The sequence below is a fragment of the Macaca nemestrina genome, chromosome 2 (genome assembly GCF_043159975.1).
Source record: "Macaca nemestrina isolate mMacNem1 chromosome 2, mMacNem.hap1, whole genome shotgun sequence".
NCBI classification, from domain to species: domain Eukaryota; kingdom Metazoa; phylum Chordata; class Mammalia; order Primates; family Cercopithecidae; genus Macaca; species Macaca nemestrina.
This window is the reverse complement of record NC_092126.1, coordinates 105,513,304-105,539,043: the sequence shown is the minus strand read 5'-3', so window position 1 is coordinate 105,539,043 and position 25,740 is coordinate 105,513,304. Positions and strand designations below refer to the sequence as shown.

Here is a 25,740-nt window from a genome sequence, read left to right as displayed (position 1 = left end):
CCACTAGAGAGTTTTTGAAGGGGGGTTATGCAATGAGGTTTATATTTCAGAAGCATTTTGGCTCCAGTGTGCAGCAATGGGGGAGGGGGTGCAAGGCAATTTAGATCGACCAGCATCAAGGCTGTTGGATTAATGCAAGAATATTGTAGATGGGAAGAAGTGGGCTCTTTCCCTGAGATTTAAGAGATAAAACTGAGTGAGAGGTAAATCAAAAAGCACTGGATCAGGGCTTCTCACTGGGACAACAAGGACATGAGTGATGTCCCCTTTGGAGATGGGCACGAGATGGAAAGTCAGAGGCAAGATGGGGCATCCCCGAGAAACCACTGCCACTGGGACAGTAGTTGATGTCACTGTGTAATAATGTGCCAGGCAGAGGGCTGCCCACAACCCACACTGGCAGGAGGCCCGCCTGACAGAAACACCCTCCTAGGAGATGAAGGAGGGAGATTTTGGTTTGGGAGAATCCACTTTGAGATAAGAGGAGAATCAAGTCCTTCTTCTTGGGATGGCAAGTAAAGTAAGGAATTATGAAGCCAACTTCAAACAAGGAGCCCTGGGCTGGCTGATCAGAGGGAGGGAGACACATGATTGGGCTGTCACAGCTAATGGGGACGGAGAGAGGGGATGGAGGTGGGGTGAGCTCCATGGAGTGCCTTAGTCTGAAAACCAGTAAAGCAGCTTTTACGCTAAATTAAACCATGCTCAAAACGATTTTAAGAATAAATGTTGGCACCCATCTTCCAGCATCCAGGAGATGCCAGCCAAAAACCCCAAACATACAGTGTGCAGGCCCAGAAGAGAAACCCCAAACATACATTGTGCAGGCCCAGAAGAGAAACCCCGAACATACAGTGTGCAGGCCCAGAAGAGAAACCCCAAACATAGAGTGTGCAGGCCCAGAAGAGAAAGGAAACAAGTCCCTGCCTGCTGCCAAGGAGATCTGCCCAGTGGGAAGCTCAGGACTGACCGGAATTAAAGATCCCAAGGAAAACCCCATGGGAAGAAAACAAAGGTGGTGTGGCACTGACGTTTCTATCTTGACACTGTCCACGGCTTCCGAATGAGCCGGGAGAAGTCTGGAGGAGCCGAGCTCAGGGAGTGGTGGGGCTGCAGCAGGTAAGATCTGAGACCCAGGCACAAGGCAGAACCCAGAGGCCTAAGCCGAGGGGTGGGTGGGGAGAATCGCTACAGTTCCATCACAGCAACCTGCCCTGCCCAAGGGACCCCGTGTCTCTATGTTGTGTGTCAAATTAACAGGCTTGATAAAAGCTTTCTTGACATTTTGGTCTTATCAGTCTTCTTTAAGAAAATATAGTTAGAAATCCTCACTTCCCATTCATGTATTTTGGAGGAAAAGGCTCTCATAATGATTTTAGAATAAAAAAAAATATATATATACACACACACACACACACACACACACACACACACACGTATGGCTATATATAGCAATATATAGCTATATGGCTATATTATACAATATAGCAAAACCCCAGAACCTAATTCTGGTAACATTCCTCCCTCTGATGTCACCTCTACATATCTCTGGCGTGAATAAATATTTTACACACACATGTACATATGTGTGTATGCGTGTGTATGTCTATAAAAAGAAAAACCTCCCAAACCCTCAAGAAGACACTTATAACTCAAAGACCAAGTAGCCACAAGTAGAAAAGATATTCAAGACTGCCTGATATATTTGCATTTTGGGCTGTCTGCCTTCTGCCTTACTTACAGGTCATTTCTTTAATTAAAACAGTGTTTCCCAAAGTTTTATTAAGAAACTGAGCTCCATCCTCCCCTCAATAATTTTTCCTCCTATCTTCTATACTTAAGCATCAGTGTTTTTAAAAGTCAATTTTCTACAATTTTCATTACAAAACCTGCAAAGGGACTGAATAAACATTCAAAGTAGACACATACCCCTAGCAATTCTCATATACCCAGTTGAAACAGAGCTGGCACTTAAGTGTCAAAGAAAAGAATGGTCCACAAACCAGTTGATTACCTCTCGCTTTTGATAGCAGCAGCAGTTGTCAGGATGAAAAAGCAACACTACATCTGGCCCCTGATGCCCCAGGAAGTAAACTTAATAAGCATTTACTGTCTGTACTGTTCACAGGGGCAGGGGATGGAGCTTCAGAACCTGGGAGCCAACCTGGGGTCCCAGAACCTGGGAGCAAAAAAGCTTTCCATAAAATTCTTAATGAGTCACCAGTCATCCACGTTTCCAGGCATTACAAAATAGATGTCCTTTAAAGGTTTGTTAAAAGTTTGTAGCTTTTGAACTTAATTAGTCCCTGCTCTGCTTAATAATCTTCCCCAGCTCTTACAAGCAGCAGCCTCAACACACAGGACATACAGGAACCATCCCTACCTGGCCCAGCTCAACCCTCCCTCCTCCTCCCCTGCCACCCAAGCTCACTCTTCACCATAGCTCCTCTACACCCAGTGATGCCACTCTCAGATGTCTGGCCTGGCACTTGTGTGCCTGCCATTTCCTTCTTGTAAGGACTGTCTTTCTCTCACTTCTCCATCTAGGAATTTCCTGCTCTTCCCACAAGCTTTTCAAAAAGAAGGTGCCTCCCTGTAGCTGACACTCTATCCAAGTGTCAGTTCTTCTGCCCACTTTTGTAAAATCTGTAGTTTTTACAGTTTGCCCAGACACCTAGACCAGGCTGATTTGGCAAAGCACTTCTGATGAGAGGAACATCTTCAAATGGCTGTTGTGACTCAGCTTACAGCAGCGATGCCCTCTTATCTCTGCCAGATACAGTGCTGAGTAACTTATACTTTTATCCCCACTTTTTTTTTTTTTTTTTTTCTTTTTGAGATGGAGTTTTACTCCTGTTGCCCAGGCTGGAGTGCAATGGCGCAATCTCGGCTCACTGCAACCTCCACCTCCCAGGTTCAAGTGATTCTCCTGCCTCAGCCTCCCTAGTAGCCATATCCCCAGATCTTATATGACAGGGAAACTGAGGCTGAGAAGTCAGGTGAATTGCCTAAGGTCACGAAGACTTTTTAAAGTCTCCGAAGTATCTACTCAAGATAAATGGAACCATACATGCACACATAAACATATGAATATAAGCATTCATAGCAGCGTCATTCATTATAGCCAAAAAAAAAATGACGTCATTCATACAGCATCATTCATTATAGCGTCATTATATATCCATCAACTGGTGAATGAGTAACACAACAGGTATGTCCATACAATGGAATATTATTGAGCCATAAAAAGGAATGAAGTTCGTACATGCTATAGCATGAACCCCAAAATCTTTATGCTCAGAAAAAAATACCACCACATATTGTATGATTCCATTCATATAATGTATAGGAAAAGGCAAATTACAGAGATAAAAAGTAGATCACTTTGCTGGGCACCGTGGCTCATGCCTGTAATCCCAGCACTTTGGGAGGCCAAAGTGGGTAGATCACCTGAGGTCAGGAGTTCGAGATCAGCCTGGCCAACATGGTGAAACCTCGTCTCTACTAAAAATACAAAAATTAGCCAGGCATGGTGGCACGTGACTGTAATTGCAGCTACTCAGGAGGCTGATGCAGGACAATCGCTTGAACCTGGGAGGCAGAGGTTGCAGTGAGCTGAGATCTTGCCACTGCACTCCAGCCTAGATGACAGAGTGAGACTCCATCTCAAAAAAATAACAGTAATAGAAAAAAGTAGATCATTTGAGCCCAGGAGTTTGAGACCAGCCCGGACAATATAGCAAAACACCATCTCTACAAAAAAACAAAAACATTAGCCAGACGTGGTGGCATGCCTATAGTCCTAGCTACTCGGGAGGCTGAGGTGGGAGGATCACCTGAGCCCTGGAGGTGGAGGTGGAGGTTGCAGTGAGCTGAGATTGTGCCACTGCACTCCAGCCTGGGTAACAGAGTGAAGACTCTGTCTCAAAAAAAAAAAAAAAGAAAGCAGATTAGTGGTTGCCTAGGATTGCAAGTGGGAAATGGGAGCCAACTGTAAACAGGCACAAAGGATCTTTGCTGGGGGAATGCAAAGTTCTAAAACTGAATTATGGTGATGGTTGCACAACTCAGTGAATTTAATGAAAATCTTTGAATTGTCTGGTTAAAATGGGTGATATTTAAGTTATCAAATAAATAACACTCAAGCAAGCATCCCCGAACCATGCCATATTTCAGCCACTTCCCTGTTACATGACCATGTAAAAACATTATTGTATTGTCTCAACCCTTGACTTGGACTTCCTTGGGTCACAATGGATGTTGTCAGATAACAAAATTGTTTAGAAATAGCAAATCACCCACTAAGAAACTAGCACTGATAAACAGCACATAAAGGTACTAATCTGCCCCACTTAGACTATTTTAAAATTAGAAAATTGTTATTAAATAAAATTTAGTCAGATTGCAGAAATAATTTCATGATACAGCCATAACTGAGAAGAATTTGACTTTGAACCCTTTTCCTAGGCACAAACCTCTTCTATCCTCTCCCAAGTTATAGCCACCTCCTTGAAGGCTTGGCCAAGTCCCTCACTTGCCTCCTGTTGACCCTCAATACTTATCTTCAAAATAATTTAGACTTGACCAAATAGTCCTAGTGAATTAACTACTAAGCCCTAAGACACACATTACTTGGTTTTGCTTTCTGGGGTTTTTTTTTTTTTTTGAGACAGAGTCTCGCTCTGTTGCTCAGGCTGGAGTGCAGTGGCACAATCTCAGCTCACTGCAAGCTCTGCCTCCCGGGTTCATGCCATTCTCCTGCCTCAGCCTCCCGAGTAGCTGGAACCAGAGGTGCTCGTCACCATGCCTGGCTAATTTTTTGTATTTTTAGTAGAGACGGGGTTTCACCTTGTTAGCCAGGATGGTCTCGATCTCCTGAGCTCTTGATCTGCCCGCCTCGGCCTCCCAAAGTGCTGGGATTACAGGCGTGAGCCACCGCACCCGGCCCATTACTTGCTTTTAAAAACAAAACAAAATGTAGCTATTTTGATGAAGACTTTGAAGTGGCCACTGGAACAGGGTAAGGGCCCACAGTACTTGGTAATGAAAAACAATGCTCATTTTTCAGCAGTTACAATAAAAAAAAGAACCATTGCTTTTTATTCTTATCTCAGTGTCCTCATGTCAAAAATGGTTACAGCAGGGCAGGCAGAACAAACCCAACAAATGCTTACAAATGTCCCTTCCCACCTGGGCTGTTTAGGTCACACGAAGGCAGCTGAGTCTTTCTCATTTTGGGCCAGACACACAGTTGATACTCAAAGAAAAAAAAACAAAACAGAACCAAACGCTGTTCTACTTGCAAAGAACAGCTCATTTCTAACCGACACCCCAGAGAGGGGTGCAAACAAAGCCCTGGTGCACAGCGCATGCCCTCAAGATGAGCATGAGTCCTGGTGGGTCTGTCCCGGCCACAAGTCATCTGAACACCAGACAGGCCTGAGGGGGTGTGGTAAGCCAGCACCTCTTACTTGGGAGAAGCAGTAGCAGTTTGCTCATTTGCTTTTGGCCTAGGACCACAGCCACTTAATTGATGCCATCCTTTTAATGCATCTGTCTTAGCAACTCCCCATCTCCTTGTCTCTTTGAGTCACTTCGTTTTTGCAGGGAGCTTTGTGGCCAGGACAGTAGTGGGGGCAGAGACCAACCCAGAGCTGTACGAACAATGGTCTGTACAGCCATTACGCATGTCTGTGTAGTGCCTGGTCTCTGCACTGGGAGGCAAGAGCATGGTGTCACTTGCCAAGGACAGAGACCAAAACAGCACAGCTCTGGCTTCCTTTTATTGCTTATCAGTATCAGTATTAACTGAAGTTGAAGTGTGACAATTCTACTGGCTCACTTTCCCTCACCTTGTAGGCTAAGAGCAGGACACCAATACAAGTTATTTAAGAAGCAGAGAAGAATAAATGAAATGAGTATACAACTACTGAGTATCTACAATGTGCCAACTGCTTTCCTAGACATTTTACAAGTATTATTTCACTTAAAACTCAGAAGCAGCCCACAACATACATATGAGCCTCATTTAACCAGGCAGAAAGGCCAGTGGCTTGTCCAAGGTCGAGAAAGACACAACCATGGACTTGGAGCAGGTTTGCTAGATGCTGTAATCATCCACCCTGCCGCAGACTGGAACACCCAGTGTTGATCTACAGTGGCCATTTATCAATGAGATATTTAATGAGGCAATAACCAAATGGCTTGCTCTGGCACCCTCACCATGAGCCTGGCACTCTGTTAAGAGTTGTCTGTATGTAACCTCCTTTAACGTTTACATCCATCCTATGAGTAAAGTATTACAATTGTCCCATTTTAGACATAAAGAAACTGCCCAAGATCACAGAGCTATTATGGAAGGGCCTGATCTGTCTAACCCCCAAGTTGGAGCTCTCAATGTCTGTTGAGTAAATAAATGAATCCTACTCTCAAAGAATTCCTGACCTAGTTGAGAAGGTAGGGCACGTGCATAAACTGGCATAACACAGAGGAGCAAGCAGGAAGTGTCAGGTGAGAGATGCTGCTAGGCAGCTCAGATGATAGAAGAAAGCTGAGGATGGCAGAGGGACACGGGACAGGCCCCAGAAGTGGGCAGAGCTGCAAAAGAACCCCAAAATACAGAGATCGTGAGTAGGCTCTTTGTTCATGGTCAGCCTTAGGGTGATGCTGGTGTGTCCGGAATTGGTGGGTTCTTGGTCTCACTGACTTCAAGAATGAAGCCACGGACCCTCGCGGAGAGTGTAACAGTTCTTAAAGACGGTGTGTCCGGAGTTTGTTCCTTCAGATGTTCAGATGTGTCTGGAGCTTCTTCCTTCTGGTGGGTTCGTGGTCTCGCGGGCTTCAGGAGTGAAGCTGCAGACCTTCGAGGTGAGTGTACAGCTCTTAAGGTGGCGTGTCTGGAGTTGTTCATTTCTCCCGGTGGGTTCGTAGTCTCGCTGGCCTCAAGAGTGAAGCTGCAGACCTTCCCGGTGAGTGTTACAGCTCATAAAGGCAGTGTGGACCCAAAGAGCCAGCAGCAGCAAGATTTATTGCAAAGAGCGAAAAGAACAAAGCTTCCACAGTGTGGAAGGGGACCGCAGGGGGTTGCCACTGGCTGGCTCAGGCAGCCTGCTTTTATTCCCTTATCTGACCCCACCCACATCCTGCTGATTGGTCCATTTTGACAAAGTGCTGATTGGTGCGTTTACAATCCCTTTAGCTAGACACAGAGTGCTAGACAGACAAGTTCTCCAAGTCCCCACTAGGTTAGCTAGATACAGAGTACTGACTGGTGTATTTACAAACCCTGAGCTAGACACAGAGTGCTGATTGATGTATTTACAATCCCTTATCTAGACATAAAGGTTCTCCAAGTCCCTACTAGACCTAGGAGCCCTGCTGGCTTCACCTACTGTATCCCGCACAGGGGCTGCAAGCGGAGCTGCCCGCCAGTCCCCCGCAGTGCACCCACACTCCTCAGCCCTTGGGCGGTCAATGGGGCCAGGTGCCGTGGCGCAGGGCGGGGCTCATCCAGGAGGCTCGGGCCTCGCAGAAGCCCACCGTGAGTCGCGGGGCTCGGACATGGCGGGCTGCAGGTCCCAAGCCCTCCCCCGTGGGGAGGCAGCTGAGGCCCTGCGAGAATTCGAGTGTGGTGCATGCCGGCCGGCCGGCAGTGCTAGGGGGACCCAGCACAACCTCCACAGCTGCGGGCACGGGTGCTAAGCCCCTCACTGCCCTGGGCCGGCAGCGCCAGCCGGCCACTCCAAGTGTGGGGCCCGCCAAGCCGGCGCCTGCACCCGCCAGAACTCGCGCTGGTCTGTGAGCACCCCCACCCCGTTCCTGCCCACGCCTCTCCCTCCACACCTCCCCGCAAGCAGAGGGAGCCGGCTCCGGCCTCTGCCAGCCCACAGAGGGGCTCCCGCAATGCAGTGGCGGGCTGAAGGGCTCCTCAAGTGTCGCCAGAGTGGATGCCAAGGCCGAAGAGGCGCCAAGAGTGAGGGCTGGTACCCCTCTATTAGGAGAGCCACCCAGAGTGACCCCAAAGGAGGCCTCCGTGGGGCAGCCATGGATACTGAGAACCAAACTCCAAGTGGAGACAAGGACAATGAAAACCATGAACCAAGAGACCTTTGTAACAGTGCTGCAGTAGGTACTAATGCGCCAGGTCAGTTCCTCGTTCAACGCTGACACATCGGGAAAGTTGTGCACAGCACCCTCAAGTGCTGCTGGTGACACTACATTAACAAAGGCCCAGGACTCGGGCCCCTTCTCTGGGGCTGACATTCCCAACCCCACAGCCCACAAAAGCCTGACACATCACAACCACCTGCGGGACACAGCACTCCTGGATCCAGTTATTCCCCACAGTGCCCAGTCTTTTCTCTGCAGCCCAGGAATGCTCTCCCAAGCTGGAGAAATGTGCTCTATCTGTGCTGAATCTCCAGCTTCGCCTGGGAACCAGATGGAGAATTTGAAAGGCCAGCAGGTGCAGTCACTGGACATAGACACGGGAGGCTCTGGGTTCCCACCACTGACTGGCATTTTTTTCACCCCTGTTTTTCCAGATGATCACGTCTGGTTAGTGTTCAACACCTGAAAACTGCCCTTTGTGCAGGAGACTGACTCTGCCCACTCACATACTCTTAGCAGCCATCCCTAAGGAAAGAGGGATGCATTCTCTCTCCTGCAGCCCGTGTTCTAGGGGAACCTAAACCTGGTCATGAGAACACCCAGCAAACTCCAGATCATTGTGCATCTCTATCCAAATCATGCCTTCTGAGCAATCCTGAATACCATTTGCCAGAAATTTAGTGATTCACTTTGCAAATGGGTAATAGATTTGGAAGTACCCCGATGAGAAGAAATTAGTAAGTCCGGCTCCTTGATGCATTTCATTTAAGAAAAAGAAAAAGAGGGCCGGGCGCAGTGGCTCAAGCCTGTAATCCCAGCACTTTGGGAGGCCGAGACGGGCGGATCATGAGGTCAGGAGATCGAGACCATCCTGGCTAACATGGTGAAACCCCGTCTCTACTAAAAAATACAAAAAACTAGCCGGGCGAAGTGGCGGGTGCCTGTAGTCCCAGCTACTCGGGAGGCTGAGGCAGGAGAATGGCGTGAACCCGAGAGGAGGAGCTTGCAGTGAGCTGAGATCCGGCCACTGCACTCCAGCCTGGGTGACAGAGCAAGACTCCATCTCAAAAAAAAAAAGGAAAGAAAAAGAAAAAGAGCACTGGGAATTTGCCAGGTAACAGGCCACAAGGAAGTGACCATGAAACTTCCCTTTACACCAGTGTTTTCCTCATGCAGCTGCCCAGGCACTGAGACACGGCGGGACTCACTATTTCATTCATGCAGTTCAGCCCTCTCAGTCTCATAGCGAGGAGAGGGATTGCGAAAAGCAGGCAGAGCCTTCCTCTAAATATGCCACTAAGCACCTGACATCAATTTTGCTTTCTCATTGTGCAAGTTTTCAGTAGCCTGAAGACACAGGACCTGGATATTTCCTCTCCCTGGGAAGACAGTGAATGCCAAGCCCTCTCCTGCTGCCTGGTCTCCCAGGAGCACCCACCTCATGGGATAAGAGGATTAAATGAGATAATACAAGGGAAGGGCCTAGAACTCTGTCAGCTTAGAGCCTGTGCATGGTGAAACACAGAAACCCACAAGGCAGGGCGAAGACCCAGCTCTGTGCTTCCAGCTGGGAGACTCTGCACAAGTGCAAACTATCTGAGCCTCGGGTGCTTTGCTTGCAGAATGAGAATGTTTCCCTGAAAGTCTGTTTTAAAGATTAAATGAGTGACATGAAAAAGTGCCTAGTATCCCACAAGGTGACCTGGAGAGAACAACAAATGTATCCTGTATCTATAACTATCAGAGCAACTGAAATACTAATTGTATCTTACAGATTTCAACCAAAAGCACCTCTTTTTGACAATGTAGAAACATCTCGAAATCCACGTAACACAGATCCAAATCCACACACATATTTTCACTACTCACAGAGTATTTCTGCTCCACATGTGGGGCTGGCTTCCTGTGAACTCAAGACAAGGGTGGTGTGACCATGACAGAGAAAAATGGGGTCCTGCCCAGCTTGCTCTAAGATACACGTTTCCAGCAAAACTGGCCATGACACCAAACTTTCTAAGTTGCTATCCTTCTGATCTGCACCACAGCCTTGCTTCTTTCATGTCAGGAGCAAACCTTGAAAGTGAGTTTGTTTCATTTTACAAAGTAAAGGAAGCATGCTGGCAACAGTGTTTTTCTTTTGAGGTTACTGTTCTAAAAATACGGTTAACACCTCACCTACAGGACTGCTAAAAATGACTTCTTGGAGTATGAAGGAAAACTGGATAGAAACAAACAAGAGAAGGAGAGAATATACAGTAATTATCTATCATAAGATGACAAATACAAGGCAAAATCTCTTCCCTTGAATCCAATTATAAGGCAGATATACTGTTATCTATGAGATGTGGATTAGCACAGGACAATGTACATTGGAATCACCCAGAGGGCATGTTGAAACCCAGCTTGCTTGGTCCCACCCCAGTTTCTGATTCAGTAGGTCTGGAGTAGGACCCAAAAAGGTGCATTTCTTTTTTTTTCTTTTTTGAGATGGAGTCTTGCTCTATCACCCAGACTGGAATGCAGTGGCGCGATCTCGGCTCACTGAAACCTCTGCCTCCCGGGTTCAAGCAATTCCCTGCCTCAGCTTTCACAGTAGCTGGGATTACAGGCACTGCCATCATGCCTGGCTAATTTTTGTATCTTTAGTAGAGACAGGGTTTCACCATCTTGGCCAAGCTGGTCTTGAACTCCTGACCTCGTGAGCCACCCACCTCAGCATCCCAAAGTACTGGGATTACAGGCGTGAGCTACCACAACTGGCCTCCAAGAAGGTGCATTTCTAACAAGTTCCTAGGTGATCCTGATGCTGCTGGTCAGGGACTCCACTTTGAGAACTGCTAGCATCATAGTTAAGAGCAGAGAGTTCCACAGTCATTCTAAATAGGCTGGGACCACTTAACTCACTGTTGACTTTACACAAGTTGTTTACATTTCCTCCTAAACCTATAAAATAATAACAGTATTTGACCTCAAATGTTTTAAAAGTTCAATGCATTAATCCACATAAAGTACTTAAAATGGTGCCAAGTACTTAGTAAGTGCACATTCACTATCATTATCATCTAGCTCTTGGTTTTTAAAAATTTAATACATGCATCTACATAAATTTTCAGGAAAAGAAAATTTCTAACGAAAAATTTAACAGCCCCTGATGGCTGCAGATGAGCACGAGGGTAATAAGACCTAGGCCTATAAACTAAAGCTGACCTCTTGCCTGGGTAAATGGAGTTTGTCAAATATTTTGCTGACAGGAACTGGTCAGAAACTTGTTTATCAGATGTAGAACAAAAGACAGGATTGACGAAATCAGTCACCCTCCACTAGACCCTTAAGATACCTAAACTTTCTCCCTACTGCTCAACTGTATATTTACCTTATCTTATGTACAGCATCGCTGTGCACCAAACAGAATTACAGGAAAGGAACTGTTGCTTCACTATCCTTTTCCCCCACCTTCTGTGTCACACATCTCCCCCTATTAGAAAACGTGTCTCCCCCTATTAGAAAATGCATATCTACTGTGCCTCAAGCCGTCTACTTCAGGACATAGTCTCGGTCTATATTGAGCCTGTGTTCCTGGGCTCAAGTCCTCAAGCCTGGCTCAGAATAAGCTGTGATTTCTCTAAGTTCCAGTGCCTGTTATTTCACTTAGTTGACAAAATATATGGAGAGAGAGAAAGAGAGAGACAGTCTCTGTCGCTCTTCATATATTTATATATAATATATATTTATAATCTTTTTTATATATATTGTATATTTATCATCACATATTTATATATATTATATACATGAAATGGGCACAACACAAATTTTTTTCCTCTCTTGACTAGGATATATGATACTTCTCCAGAATATTTTATAGCCTTTAATCTAGAATCATACAGTTCAATGACTGGTTTTTTAAAAAATCTTGCTAGGCTTTAAGGCAGCAGCTCATCTCATACTTTAACATGCATGCCCATCACCTGGATATCTTGTTACAAGGCAGATGCTGACTCAGTGGGTCTGGGCTGGGGCCTAAGATTCTGCATTTCTAGCAAGCTCCCAGGTGATGAGGGCCCTGGCTGCACTTGAAGCAGCAGAGATTAAAGGGGCAGGAAGCTAATCCAGCTAAATCTGGGGGAGCCCTAGTTCTACAAGGGCAGATGGACACCTTTCTCCTGATCCCTTCCAGGGACCTAACAAATCCTCAATCCTGTCACTCCCTCTCCCCTCCCCCATCTCCTTCAAGACAAGGCCAGAAGGGCACCAGCCAGAATGCAGGCCTCAGCATTGAGTCCCTCACCCTCTCCTGGCTTCTCCCAGTTTCTTCCCTTCCTGCAATAAAATATTTGCAGATGTCCTGGAGGGGAAGTGTTAACAATATTTTTAGAACAGTAACTTCAAAAGAAAAATATTTTCAGTATATGGTCGATTATAAATAATGTTGAAAACAGAAGTTCCAGCCTGGGCAACTTCGTGAGATCCTGTCTCTACCAAAAAATTTTAAAAATTAGCTGGGCAAGTTGGTGTGTGCCTGTGGGCCCAGCTACTCACTACTAGGGAGGCTAAAGTGGGAGGATCTCTTGAGCCCTGAAGGTCAAGGCTGCAGTGAGCCAGGATCACACTGCTGCACTGCAGCCTGGGCAACAGAATGAGACCCGGTCTCAAAAAAAAAAGAAAAGGAAAGGAAAGAGAAAAGTTATCCCGAGACAGGAAAATAGACCATCCTAAAGCAGAAGTTTGAAACGTATTCTGAATGTTTTTACTCAAGGGACCTAAAGAACATCCACGTAGTCACTGTTTACACATCCTGACCAGCCCCCAAAGCCCCTTTCTCTGGGCTGTGGCTGAAAGCCCTGGAAGGCCAACTAGAAAGCTCCCACCAGCATCTGGGCTTATCTTTACCTAACATCCTCCCTTTTCCCTGCAAAGGAGCATCTCTTTAAGACAGCCAGCAGTGGGCCTCCTGGATTTCAATGTCAGCCTTGGGCTATTCGTTTTGAAATATTTCTAAGATTTAATACATCCTTATTTCAGGTAAGTGATTAATAATGTTTTAAAAAATAAACACTGCCAGAACAAAAACATGCTTCACTTAATAAGACTGGTCTCTTGTCCCTTAACTTATCAAAACCCAAACAGTCACAAGATAACAACTGAATCTCTTAAAACAGAGTGCTGGAATGCCACAAATTTTAAAAACAAAAACAAAAACAAAACACACACAATTAGTGATATCTGCAACAACAAGGATGAATTTCAAAGACCTTAGTTAAGCAACAGAAGCCAGACACAAAGGAATACACCCTGTTTGATTCCATTACAAAGATCGGGAAGTGGCAAAACAAATCTAAGGTGACAGAAGTCACAATAATTGTTTCTGGGAAGGTAGATGTAAACTAGAAAGGGACCAAGGGACTTCCCGAGGAGCTGGAAATGCTGTTCTATGGGTGAGGGGGCGGGGGCTCTTACAAGGACACCTTTAAGTCATTTGCATAAGATCTCTAACTTATACCTCAATTAAAAAAAAAAAAAAAGAGTGCTATGAAATCAGCAAAACACTGAAGCCTATTTAGACACTAACAAGGAAAGGATCAAATCTGAGCCAAGTATAGAATTTACCCTCTTCCAAGAGGTCCTGAGTGTCATGCTGCCTGTGGGTGGGCTTCCTCTCTTCATCCTGGCAGTCGTATTCAAAACATTCTTCTTCCCCGCCCTTGTCTCTCAGGGACATTGCTGAAGTCACCCCAAAGCCAAAACATCACCCTAAGAGACCATCCTTGGGGGTGCCTCCAACCCCCCTACCCAGAGGAGCCATGCAGGCCCGGGCCCCCAGGGCACACGCTGCACCCTGGCCCGGGCTGCAGACATGCCCTGGCTCAGCTGAAGTGGAGGGGTGTACACAAAGCTCCTGGCCCAGCATCACCCGGGCAGGACCCGGAAGGGGGTGGCTCCTATGAGCCTGGAGGAGGGGAGGGGCGGGGCGGGGTGAAGCACTTGGCGGAGTGGGAATGCCCTGCCAGGCGCAGGAGATTCAGAGGAAAGCCCTGCAGGCAGGTACAGGATCTCTGCAAGCTCTTGGCCTCCAGACTCTCTCCACCTTTCCTCCCCCAGCAGCAATGAGGAATGGTAGCTTCCTAGAAGTCTCACAGCAACTGCATGGGGCAACACCAGCTAAGCCTTGAGCAGGCACACCTGTCTAAAGGTGGGGCACTGGCGGAGGAGTTGTCCTGCCGAAGCATTGCCCAACGCCCTCAGATGAGAGACTTCCTGTGGGCGGGCTTAAGATGTGGAGACCAATCTAACTGTGACAACTGCCTGACAGTGCTGAGCAGGGGAAGGAAGGGGTCATTCTGATTTCTAGCAAAAGGGGAAAAAACATGCAGTGACCATTACCACATTAAACGTAATTCATCCCAGTCCTTCTTTGATAATAACCTACATTTTCTCTTTATCAATCGGCATTTCATAAAATCCTGCTCTTACCCTAAATTTGTGTTTCCATAGCCAAATTTATAAAGATCTCTCTAATTACCAGAACAAGGTAAGAAAAAAATCTAAAGCCTAATAGCCTGCAAAGCTGCCTGCAGAAAGAAGCCACAGTTTAATTGCATACCTTGATATCAATCCCTCCGTACTGTTTGATTTTGCCTGTAACAGTGAGAATGGCAGGTTCTTCTGTCAAACCCAGTGAAAGGCAGCCCCGGGTACTAGCATCTCAGAGAATCACAGTTCATTCTGTAATCTCTGTGCTTCAGCCATCTCCCAGCTACAATGTGCAGGTCTCCTGCTCCTAACAGCTACACCAGAACACCTATTCCAACCTCTCTGACCAGCTGCCTCCCCCAGGTAGCCAAGAGAGAAGATTTTAGCCGAGGCAAGGTCTTCATAAAACAATTTTTTGCACAAGTTCGGGAACTACATCTCATTCATCTTTGAATCCTTAGGGCCAAAAATTCTGCTCAGGTGGCTAAAAATATCAGCTAAATTGAATTACTACCTCCATAAAGACTAATATGAGATCATATACAAGTGCCTCTAAATAGAAAACCAGAGTAATAAAGATTTTATTTAAAAGTCTAAGGACATATGCATCCTCTAGTTAATTTTTTTTTTTTTTTTTTTTGAGACAGAGTCTCACTCTGTCGCCCAGGCTGGAGTGCAGTGGCGCAATCTCGGCTCACTGCAAGCTCCACCTCCCAGGTTCACACCATTCTTCTGCCTCAGCCTCCCGAGTAGCTGGGACTACAGGTGCCCGCCACCATGCCTGGCTAATTTTTTTTTTTGTACTTTTAGTAGAGACGGGGTTTCACCGTGTTAGCCAGGATGGTCTCAATCTCCTGACCTCATGATCCGCATGCCTCAGCCTCCCAAAGTGCTGGCATTACAGGCATGAGCCACCATGTGCGGCCCTCTAGTTTATTTTTTAGAACTTGAAAATGAGAGCTGTATTTTACCATGTTAAAGATGTGTTATTTGAAAAAAAAAAAAAAATGTAGAAATTCAGGCAGGGAGTTCAAAATTCTATATTGAAGTACTGCATAAGCTTTAAATATAAACACACTCAAAAAATGTTTCTTTAATATCAATAAGCTTTATCGGATCAGACTAATTCAATTCAGATGACAGTGGGCACATCTATAAAGTGTTGTGAATGACACAAATGGTTTTTCTGAACCCCCAAGAAGGCAAGGGAGAGGAAGAAGCTCCACCTTGTGCATGATTCATTCAGCAAGTATCAGATTGACAATAAGATGAGTAGGATATTGTGCTGGCCACAGTGTACATAAAGGAAAACAAAAGCTAACTTCACCGATTCAAAAATACTATCAAGTGACTTTACTCATAATAAATTCATTTATACTCATCTTTTAATTCAAATCTAGAGTGTCCCTATTATGAAATATACAGAGACTTAGATATTCTAAATGATGTCCAAGTCTCTATATATTACATAATATTTAGAACATGACTTTATTACTTTTCCCCCAACTTTTAATTATAAAAATATTTAAAATATGCAGAATAGTTTAAAGAACACTACAGTAAACACTGGTATCCCTCCATCGGAAATGAACAATGAATATTTTGTTTTTTGGGGGTACATAGTTAAGATTTACAGAAAAGTTACAAGGATAGAACAGAAAACTCCTGAATAGTACAAAAAGATTCCCCAAATGGTAACATTTACTACATTTACTTTCTCTTTCTCAACACTGAAACAATACTATTTTGTAACCCATAGACCTTATTGAGATTCCCTTCAGTTGTCCCAATAACATCCTTTATGGCAAAAGAAACCCAAGATCATGTGTTTCATTCAACAGTCAGGTCTCTTAAGTTTTCTTTAATCTGAAACAATTTCTGAGTCTTCGTATTTCAAGACATAGATATTTTAAACAATACAGGTCAATTATTTTGTAGAAGGTCCCTCACTTTGGGTATTCCTGGTGTTTTCTTATGATTAGATTTTGTTTATGAACTTTCGGCAAGAAAACACAGAAGTGGTGTTACTTTCTCTTTAGTGTATCTTCTCAGGGGGCGTCTGCTGTGGAGCGGTCCCACTACTGCCAATGTTAACTTTTTTTTTTTTTTTTTTGAGACAGGGTCTCATTCTGTTGCCCAGGCTGGAGTGCAGTGGTGTGATCATGGCTCACTACAGCCTCGACCTCTAGGCTCAAGCGATCTTCCCACCTCAGCCTCCAAAGTAGTTAGGCACATACCACCATGCCTCGCTAATTTTTTTACTTTTTGTAGAGAGAGGGTCTCATCACTATGTTGTCCAGGCTGGTCTCAAACTCCTGGGCTCAAGCAATCCACCTGCTTCAGCCTCCCAAAGTGCTGGGATTACAGGTGTTAGCCACCATGCCTGGTCCCATCCATCAGTAATGATTGTTTTGTTTTGTTTTGTTTTTTTGAGACAGAGTCTCACTCTGTCTCCCAGGCTGGAGTGCAGTGGTGCAATCTCTGCTTACTGCAACCTCCGCCTCCTGGGTTCAAGCTATTCTCCTGCCTCAGTCCCCCAAGTAACTGGGATTACAGGCACCCGCCACTACACCTGGCTAATTCTTTATTTTTAGTAAAGATGGGGTTTCACCATGTTAGTCAAGCTAGTCTCAAACTCCTGACCTCAAGTGATCCACTCACCTCGGCCTCCCAAAGTGTTGGGATTACAGACGGGCATGAGCCACTGCGCCCGGCCCCCATCAGTAATTTTTAAAGCTCCAGTTTTTAAAGCCCAATGTCAACTTTGATCATTTGGTTTCCCCACTGCGAAGCTATTATTTTTCCCTTTGTTATTCAACAGCGTTTCACGGTGATATACTTTGAGACCACTAGTTTGAATAAGTCTTGTCTTCGTCATTTATGTGGATGGAAAGTGGTGAATTTCTAATTTCTAATTCCATCATTCCAACACTTATTAGTTGGCTTTCTATTGTTAGTAATAACTTTTTCTTCCCTCTCATTATTTAGTCATTCATTTATTTATATCAGTATAGACTCATGGATTCTTCCTTTATTCTATAAGTCATAATCCTTGACTATTATTATTTATTTTGATGTTCAAATTGCCCCATATTAGGCCAGTGGAAGCCCCTTCAGGCTGGCTGCTGTGTAAGACATGAAATTTTGAACACAGGACCAACCCCTAGATGCTTCATGTCACCCCATTTCTCTGGGTTTAGACACTCTTCAGGATATCCCTCTCCCAATCTCTTTTTTCCTCCCCTCCTGCTGCAAGGGTGTGACAGAATTCTCCAAACTCATGCACATCTGCCTTCACTTCACGGTTGAAGGCAGAGATGGGCCAAAGGGCATCTTCCCTGAGAGTGTAGTTTCTCCAAAAGTCAAAGCAAAATAGGACCCCAAAGACTGGCAAGAAAGCCTGGGAATCCCTGTGCCAACTGAGGGATGAAGAGAGCTGGGCCAGGCTGGACATGGAGCCTGGAGCTGGAGGTGTGAAAGACAGTTAAGTAACAGATGTGTGTGCTGTATCAAAGGCGTACACTAGACACTGGGACCCACAGCAGGGAAGCAGAGAGTGAGTGCCTGATCCATCTCCAGGAACACTGGACGGAAGACCAGTGGAGGGGAGGGTCAATCACCTCTTTCAGGGCAGAGGCACATCGTTCTCTGTCTCCCGCTCACATCTACTTGACATACTCCATAGAAGTCATCTTCCCAAAGCTCTACCCTGTGTTGTCCAAAGAGTGGCCACGAGCCACTGGGGCTATTTATGTTTACATTTAAATGGATTAAAATTAAATAAAGTTTAAAATCCGGTCACACTAGCCACATCTCAAGTGCTCCACAGCCATATGTGACCAGTGGCTACCATATTTGACTGCAGAGAAAAGAACATTTACAGCATTACAAAAAGCTCCACTGGATAGCACTGATCTAAAGGGTGCCCCTTATTTTCAAGATGGGAACTCTTATGTTTTCTTGGCTTCCACACCCTGCATCTCCCCTGCAGCCTCTGCTCCCAGCCTGGCTTCCCACCACACCTCAAACAGACAAAACAAGCTGTTAACTTCTGCCCACATAATGCTACGGCCTTAGCTCACCTGTGAAGGGGACCAGACTGCCACCCCCAAACAAAATATGCCCCTTTGGCATAAGGTTTATTTTGAGCACAAGCAACTGAGGAACAGCAGATGCCGGGAAAGCTCTAAGAACAGAGCTTAAATTTCCCTTTTATAAAGGAAATTTACATTTGGAGTCTGTGTCTCCTGTACAATCTCTTATCAACGGACAAGGCACCCACTTGAATCTCCACATACCTTATTAAACAAGCCTTGCATATCCCACATTTCCAAGTTGCCTTCCCATAACTTACTCCCCAGCAGGAACCCCAAACCCCTTTTCCTTTGTCTCACCTTTTCTCCATACTTTGTTGCCCTTTGGGATGATACAGAACCCTCCAAATTTTAATTGCCTCTTTGACTCTTACTTCTTTGTGATTGCCAGTGCCTACTTACATAATTAAAACTGATTTTTCTCTTGTTAATGTCTTTTATCAGTTTGATTCTCAGGGCACCTAGCTACTGAATCAAGCAGGGTAGAGGCATGAAGTTTTTCCTCTGCTATACCTCAACATCCCCAACTCCCAAGGCCTAACTCCTCCTATCTTTCAAGGTCTGGTTCAGCACTGCTCCCCATCTCCTTCAGGTCTGACTTTCTCTCCACTTCATCTGTCCCATTGATGCTCAATGCTCCTCACTCACATTTCACTTCTCTGCTCCTAGAGAGCAGGGTTGGCCCTACTGAGGGTCATGTCCCCAAAGACCTTGCTCATACGATTTAAATAAATAAATAAGGTTGGGCAAAGAGGCTCACACCTATAATCCCAGCACTTTGGGAGGCTGAGACAGGAGGACCACTTAAGCCTAGGAGTTCGAGACCAGCCTGGGCAACACAGTGAGACCCCATCTCTACAAAAAAATTTAAAAATGAGGCAGGAGGATCGCTTGAGCCCAGGAGGTCAATGCTGCAGTGAGTCGTGATCATGCCACTGCACTCCCGCCTGGGTGACAAGAAGAAGACCTTGCCTCAAAATAAATAAATAACGCTGGGTGCAGTGGTTCACGCCTGTAATGCCAGCACTTTGGGAGGCCAAGGCAGGCCTTGGCCTGGCCAACATGGTGAAACTCCATCTCTACTAAAAACACAAAAATTAGCCAGACATGTGGCCGGCACCTGTAATCCTAGCTACTCAGGAGGTTGAGGCAGGAGAACTGCTTGAACATGGGAGGCGGAGGTTGCAATGAGCCGAGATCGGGCCACTGCACTCTAGCCTGGATGACATAGCAAGACTCCATCTCAAAAAAAAGAAAGAAAAAAATTAATTAAATAAATAAACAAGAGCACCACAAAGCTCCAAAAACTTGGGTACTGGGCTTGCTTTGGCTTTCTTGCCAAGTCTCTAGTCCTCAGCTCTTATGTCAGAGAGGGCGTTATCTCTATTGTACTACAGCCAGTTATATTAATAAAAACTTAATTCTAAAACATTTACATTACAAAACTGTTTACATTTCATTCTTTTTCTTTTTTTAATCCCCTTAATAACCATAGAGAAGAGTGCTGTGTGTGGAAAGAGAGAAGTCAACCTCTACCTTCACGGGTGCATCACACAATAAAACACAAGACAGAGGAATGGGGATCTGGGGATCTGTTTGCATCAACGTGTAGGAAAATTCGAAAACTCAGTTCAGAAATGCAGTTTTTCAATTAATGCTTAAAATACCTCTAACAAAACTTCACTCATGCACCAAAAAAAAAAAAAAAAAAAAATCACGAACCAGCCACCGCCATCTTGGGTGACACTTTAGAGATCACTGAAATCAGGTGAGGACAGAGCACACCAGACTGGCCTTGCGTATACCATAAATCTTCATTATGGAGTAAGAAGCTATAAGAATAACTTCTGCGACAATCTGCCTGAGTTTCTTCATTTGTGAAATCAGTATGAACTAGACCACCTCCTGCCCTGACATTCAAATCTATCAGGTTATAAAAGGGGGAGGTGAGCGGGGATGGAGAGCAAGTCTGATTACAAAAGAAACTGATGCCACGAACAGGTGGTCAAAATGCTGTACCTTGTTCAAATTACTTTTTTTTTTTTTTTTTTTTTTAAAGACAGGATCTCACTCGATTGCCCAGGCTGGAGTACAGTGGCATAATTATAGCTTACCTCACCTTCCTGCGCTCAAACAATCTTCCCACCTCAGCTTCTAAGTAGCTGGGACTATAGGCATATGCCACCACATCCAGTTAATGTTTTGATTTTTTGTAGACAGGGTTTCACCATGTTACCCAGGCTGCTCTCAAACTCCTGGCCTCAAGAGATCCTTCCGCCTCAGCCTGCCAAAATGTTAGGATTACAGGCGTGACCCACTATGCCAGGCCCCCATCAGCCTTTTCAAAGAGTTTTTTTGTTAAAGGACTTAATAACTAGTACTGTTTCTGAGAAAATAAAATTAAACACTGACCTGGCTCTTCGTCGATTACAAAGAGCTATTACTTTATTTACACTCCACAAAGGCTCCAACCAGTGTTGTTACTCCTGTTTTCCAGATGGGGAATCTGGGTTCACAGAGGCTCACAGAAATCCCAGGATGTTCCCATACCAGGTGGCCACACGAAGTACAAAACAGCCCTCAAACACAGTCAGTCAGTGCTCTTTCTGCCATTCTACCTATTTCTAGAGTAACTACAAAGAGGGCTGTTTCTTTAACATAAGGACATACACTGAACTCAAGCCCTTTTGAAAATTAAAAAGGTGTCATACTCTTTCTAAGCACACTTGAAAAAGTGACCAGTGTAGCCAAGAAACAATCTAAGATCCTGAAACTGACCTAAATAATTCTTTTCCAGCCCCTCCCCATGCCTAGGGCTGCTTTCCACCGACATGAGCACAGTTTCCCAAACACACGTGATGTAAAGAATTCCCCAAAGTTTGTGCTAAAAAATTTAGATTTCTCAGGACTTCTCCTAGTCTGATGTGAGTCTGAGAATCTGCTTTTTTAATAGGCAGACGATTTTCAATGATTTCCCAAGTTTTAGAGGTTCTGCACCAGAGATGGGATGCATCCAATCTGAGTAACCATGACCCTGTCTGACACTAGAGTTTAAACTGTAAACATTGAGTATGTATGTGCAAATTCTGCCAAGACTACTGCTATTTTGTATTGATTGCTGGCTATTTCAAATCTCTTATAAAAGTTACTTGAAGACACTGGGTAATCAACCCCTCCAATGTCTTATCCTTATAAGCCCCTGTCCCATGCCTCTTGATATATTCTCCTCTGGGGGCGGGAGAGCAGGGCAGGCAGAGATGAGTGCTGAATAGAAAACCACCACAACAAACATTAATAAATGGGAGGAATACAGTTACTCAACACTGAATAAAGTTCTCCTAACCCTCAAAGATATAAGAGAACAGTAGCTATCCCTTAATTCCAACTTCAAAAGAAGGGTCCTAATTGGCCTGCAATCTATATTCCCATCCATATACACTTCTTTTTCAGTGCTAACACTGCAATTTAAGTGTGAGTCAGTAACTCTGACATAAATGATGATTCTGCATCTTTTTCAAAACATTTGACTCACCTTTTATTCGTATCAAAAGTTCCCTAAGAGCTTCCCTCATTGGCAATTCAAATGCCAAATAATCAGAGACAAAGCAATGGTGCGTGTCTATTGACTTGCAATAAAAAAGAGAGAGGCAAATAAAAGACAGGTACTTATAAACAGGGGCAAATTTCATTTCCAGACTAACCTGCCTGACGCTAGGAAGGAACCCAACTAGTGAGAAATGTGTAAGCAAGTAACCACAAAAGTAGCGCATAATAGAAATCTCCTTTTTGTACGTTTCCTAAACCAATTTCTGGACTTCTGTTCCTTTTATTCCCTACTTTACTGCCTCTTTAAATGGGATTATGAAAATGCCAGTGGTCCCAGTAAATTCTGCCTCAAAAACCTTCTTCCCTTCATCCAAAACAGGATAGAGGATAAAAGACAAGTATTTTGCTCAACATACATTCAGACAATAACAGCAATTAATATATTTACCCTTGAACAGATGAGCCATCTCCTCTTCCATTTTCCTTTGCTCTTAGAGGAAGACAGATCAGGGTCTCTCAGGGCCAAAAGACTCAACTGAGGAAATGCTGGGTAAGAAAATCCTTCTGATGGACACCCAGATAAGAGCAGGCCTCCACTCACCCTCCAGATTGACCATGGCAAGTGACTGGCTTTATTTCAGGGTGTAAAGGGAACTGGATGGTGTGGCAATTGGGTCATGGTATTAGGAAACCTTCTTCCCCCACTTCTAGGATGGCATCCACAGAGCTATGGCCACACCTGACTCATCCACAGGCCTCTGACAGCACCCTGCTGTAACCAGTGCTCCCTAATCCAATGGTACAGTGAGGATGTATTCAATCACTTACTTAAAAAAGTTAGAGAGGGTTCAATGAGTCACAAATCACCAAGGAAACTAGAAGGAGGTCAATGATGGTTTCCAAAAAGGAGCATCTCTAGAATTTCCTTTTGGAGTTAGGTAACAGAATGGGAACTTGCTTTAAGAATGAATAGATTCCAAAGAAAAAAGAACTCATTCGTCCTTTGCCCTCATGACCCTGGGAGCTGCCTCCAATCCTTGTTACTCAAGACAGTTAAAGATGTACACAGAACCAACATGACAATGTCTGCATCTAAAGCCGGGGGACAGTGAAGTTGAACTGGCATAGTTTTTCTGCATATTTAAATACCACCCCCTGAGAAAGCCTTAACCCACAGTCGAGGCAAAAATCAGTGGATAAGAGAAAATTATGCAGTTTTTCACTTTACTAACTAGGCCAGGTCCCAGCCTGTTACATCATTCAGGTTAATCAAATGTAGTCAGGAATAGAGCATTCTGAAACTCCCGACTCAATTAAAAAGCACTTACCTTATCTATTAATGGCTCATATAGGGCTGGGAACATATCATCACTGGGGAACAGACCCTCAAAGTGCATATATTAATTGTGCCCTTCTTTTGTGAAGGCATGTGATATGAGGGTCATTTTCAAGAAGAAATTGAAGAAGACAGATTAGATTAACTGTGTAATACACAATTTTGACGTCCAACACCCCAGGAACCTGAGACCCCGCCCACTGTGATCTCTCTGAGAACGCACCTCAGTGCTGTTTTCCATGTGCTTGAAACCTCCTGAGACCTGTCCAGCCACACACTTGGCCTCCACCCAGTCTCCCCTGGAATGTGCCACACCCTCCCTGCACAAACCAAGGTAGTGACAGAAGGACACATTCTTTCCCTGCCCTTCCCATCACCGCCCCACCCCCACCTCTGTTGGATCCAACCCGCAAACTTCATTTGAATCACCCGCTAAGTGGTAAGCTGTTTCTGCCTTTTCTCCAGCCTCCCATAGTTCCCAGGTCTGGGCTCAGAAAAGGGCAGAGTCTTCAAGGCCTGCTGCTGACAGTCCAGGAAGCCACCTCTTGCACACACTGTTCCAAGCCCCCAGTTTCCTAACCCCTCCAACAGCAAGAGCACAGTGAACACATTTCCACTTGCACACATACATGCATCAACAACACACTCACGTCTCACCCCAGAGAGAATTCAATCCAATAGAAGTATAACACTTACAAGCCCAGCACACCAAAAACCATCTCCCCTTCTAAGCAAATGATCATACATACTGCAGGAGTCTTTCACGGTAAAGAGCCCTGCCCACCTGCCACCTCCTCCACCATGCCTTTGGAATTGTCAGAGCCAGTGGTGCTAGTTCTGGTACCCTCCACCCGCCAGCCGCCTGTCTCCCCTAAAGGTTTCAGGACCCCCCTGCCACCCAGAAGGAGACAATGCCCCTATACACATCCCAGCTGTATTTTGCAGGGGCCATAATTACCATCTGAGCATTCTTCATAATACCAGTCTAGTTCATAGTAATCCGCTTCGATAAATTTCTGCATAGTCAGTAGTCTTGCAGAGGAAAGAATGGACTTCACAGCGCCATCAACATCAAGTAAAACGCTGCCATGCCTCCCCGCCCTTCCAGAATATTGGGCAGAAGAACATCCCGAAACACACCAGAATTAGGCTGTACATTCTTAACGACAGTCTGGAGCCAAAACAGGAATGTGGGCAATGAAAAGAAAAATTATATGGGGGAGGGAGGGAGTAGGAGGAGCAGAAAGGAAGGCAATTTGCAGAGCAACTGGAGACCCTGGCAGCACTGCCAATAAAGCGGCACTGGACAGCAGCCCTGAATGGGAGTAGCCAGGATCATCCTATCCAGACGCCCAGAGGGTGACGTCAGGGACACACACCACCACCGGCTGTCTCACTCAAGCCTCGTCTCCTGCTCGCCGCTCATCTTTCAATCTAACCGTTGCCATAGAAACTGGCCGGCTCTGAAAAATGATGCAGAGATGGAGGAAATGTCTTCCAAGGATGCTGGCAGCAGAGGTTGAGAGATGCCAGGCAGGGAAAAGAGAGGGTACAGGCAAGGGAGAGACAGGGGGGTCAGCACCATCATCACCTTCAATAAATGTAAGGACAAGCTTATTCACCCTACTCTGGGTCACGACAGAAAGAAGATTCTGGATTTGAAAACTGCTACCTTTTAAAATCTGCAAATCATTACTTTTGGTTTCCTTTCTTCAACCTGATTTAACACATTAAACATCTTGTATAATGTTTGACCACCACTTAAAGGAAATGTAAATGACTTAGAAAATGGAAACATTTTCATTTAGATGCACTACTATTCTCTGCTCATGCCTTTGCTCAAACTTCTAGAAAAATAGCCTGTCACATACAAATAGAGGAGGGCACCATCACAAAGGGCTTGTGCAGTACAATATGCTGTTTCATGGACACTTACATGTGTAATCAAGGCGCAAAAATGCACACACTAGAAGAAAACAGTCCATTTGTAGGAAGTTAGTTGCCTCTGGGGAAGGAGTGAGGAAATGGGGTTTCAAAACTTTCCTTAGAAATGCACCCATGTGTTTTATTTCCTTAAAAAATACAGTTAATATTAGTTCTAAATGTTTGATATGTTTGAAATATTCATAACAAAACAAGGTAGTGGATAATAAGACAGATTTTAGACTATCCTATAGGTTGAATTTC

At 45.0% G+C, this 25,740-nt stretch overlaps 1 protein-coding gene across 14 annotated transcripts in view; it reads right to left on the bottom strand.

The window, feature by feature from the left end:
* LOC105480262 (trafficking kinesin protein 1) overlaps positions 1 to 25,740 on the bottom strand; it is a 213,005-nt gene that overhangs the window by 54,615 nt on the left and 132,650 nt on the right. For 2 of the 14 annotated variants that reach the window (XM_071091492.1, XM_011738848.2), the window contains exon 1: positions 13,714 to 13,996. The exons of 9 other annotated variants lie outside the window; for them this stretch is intronic. In XM_071091492.1, the coding sequence (XP_070947593.1) occupies positions 13,714 to 13,825 (112 nt within the window). In that variant the 5' untranslated portion in view covers positions 13,826 to 13,996. Of the gene's footprint in view, positions 1 to 13,713; positions 13,997 to 24,511; positions 24,918 to 25,740 lie in introns of those variants that run through there. 3 more of the 14 variants (XM_011738850.3, XM_024792454.2, XM_024792455.2) reach the window with 3 other exon arrangements.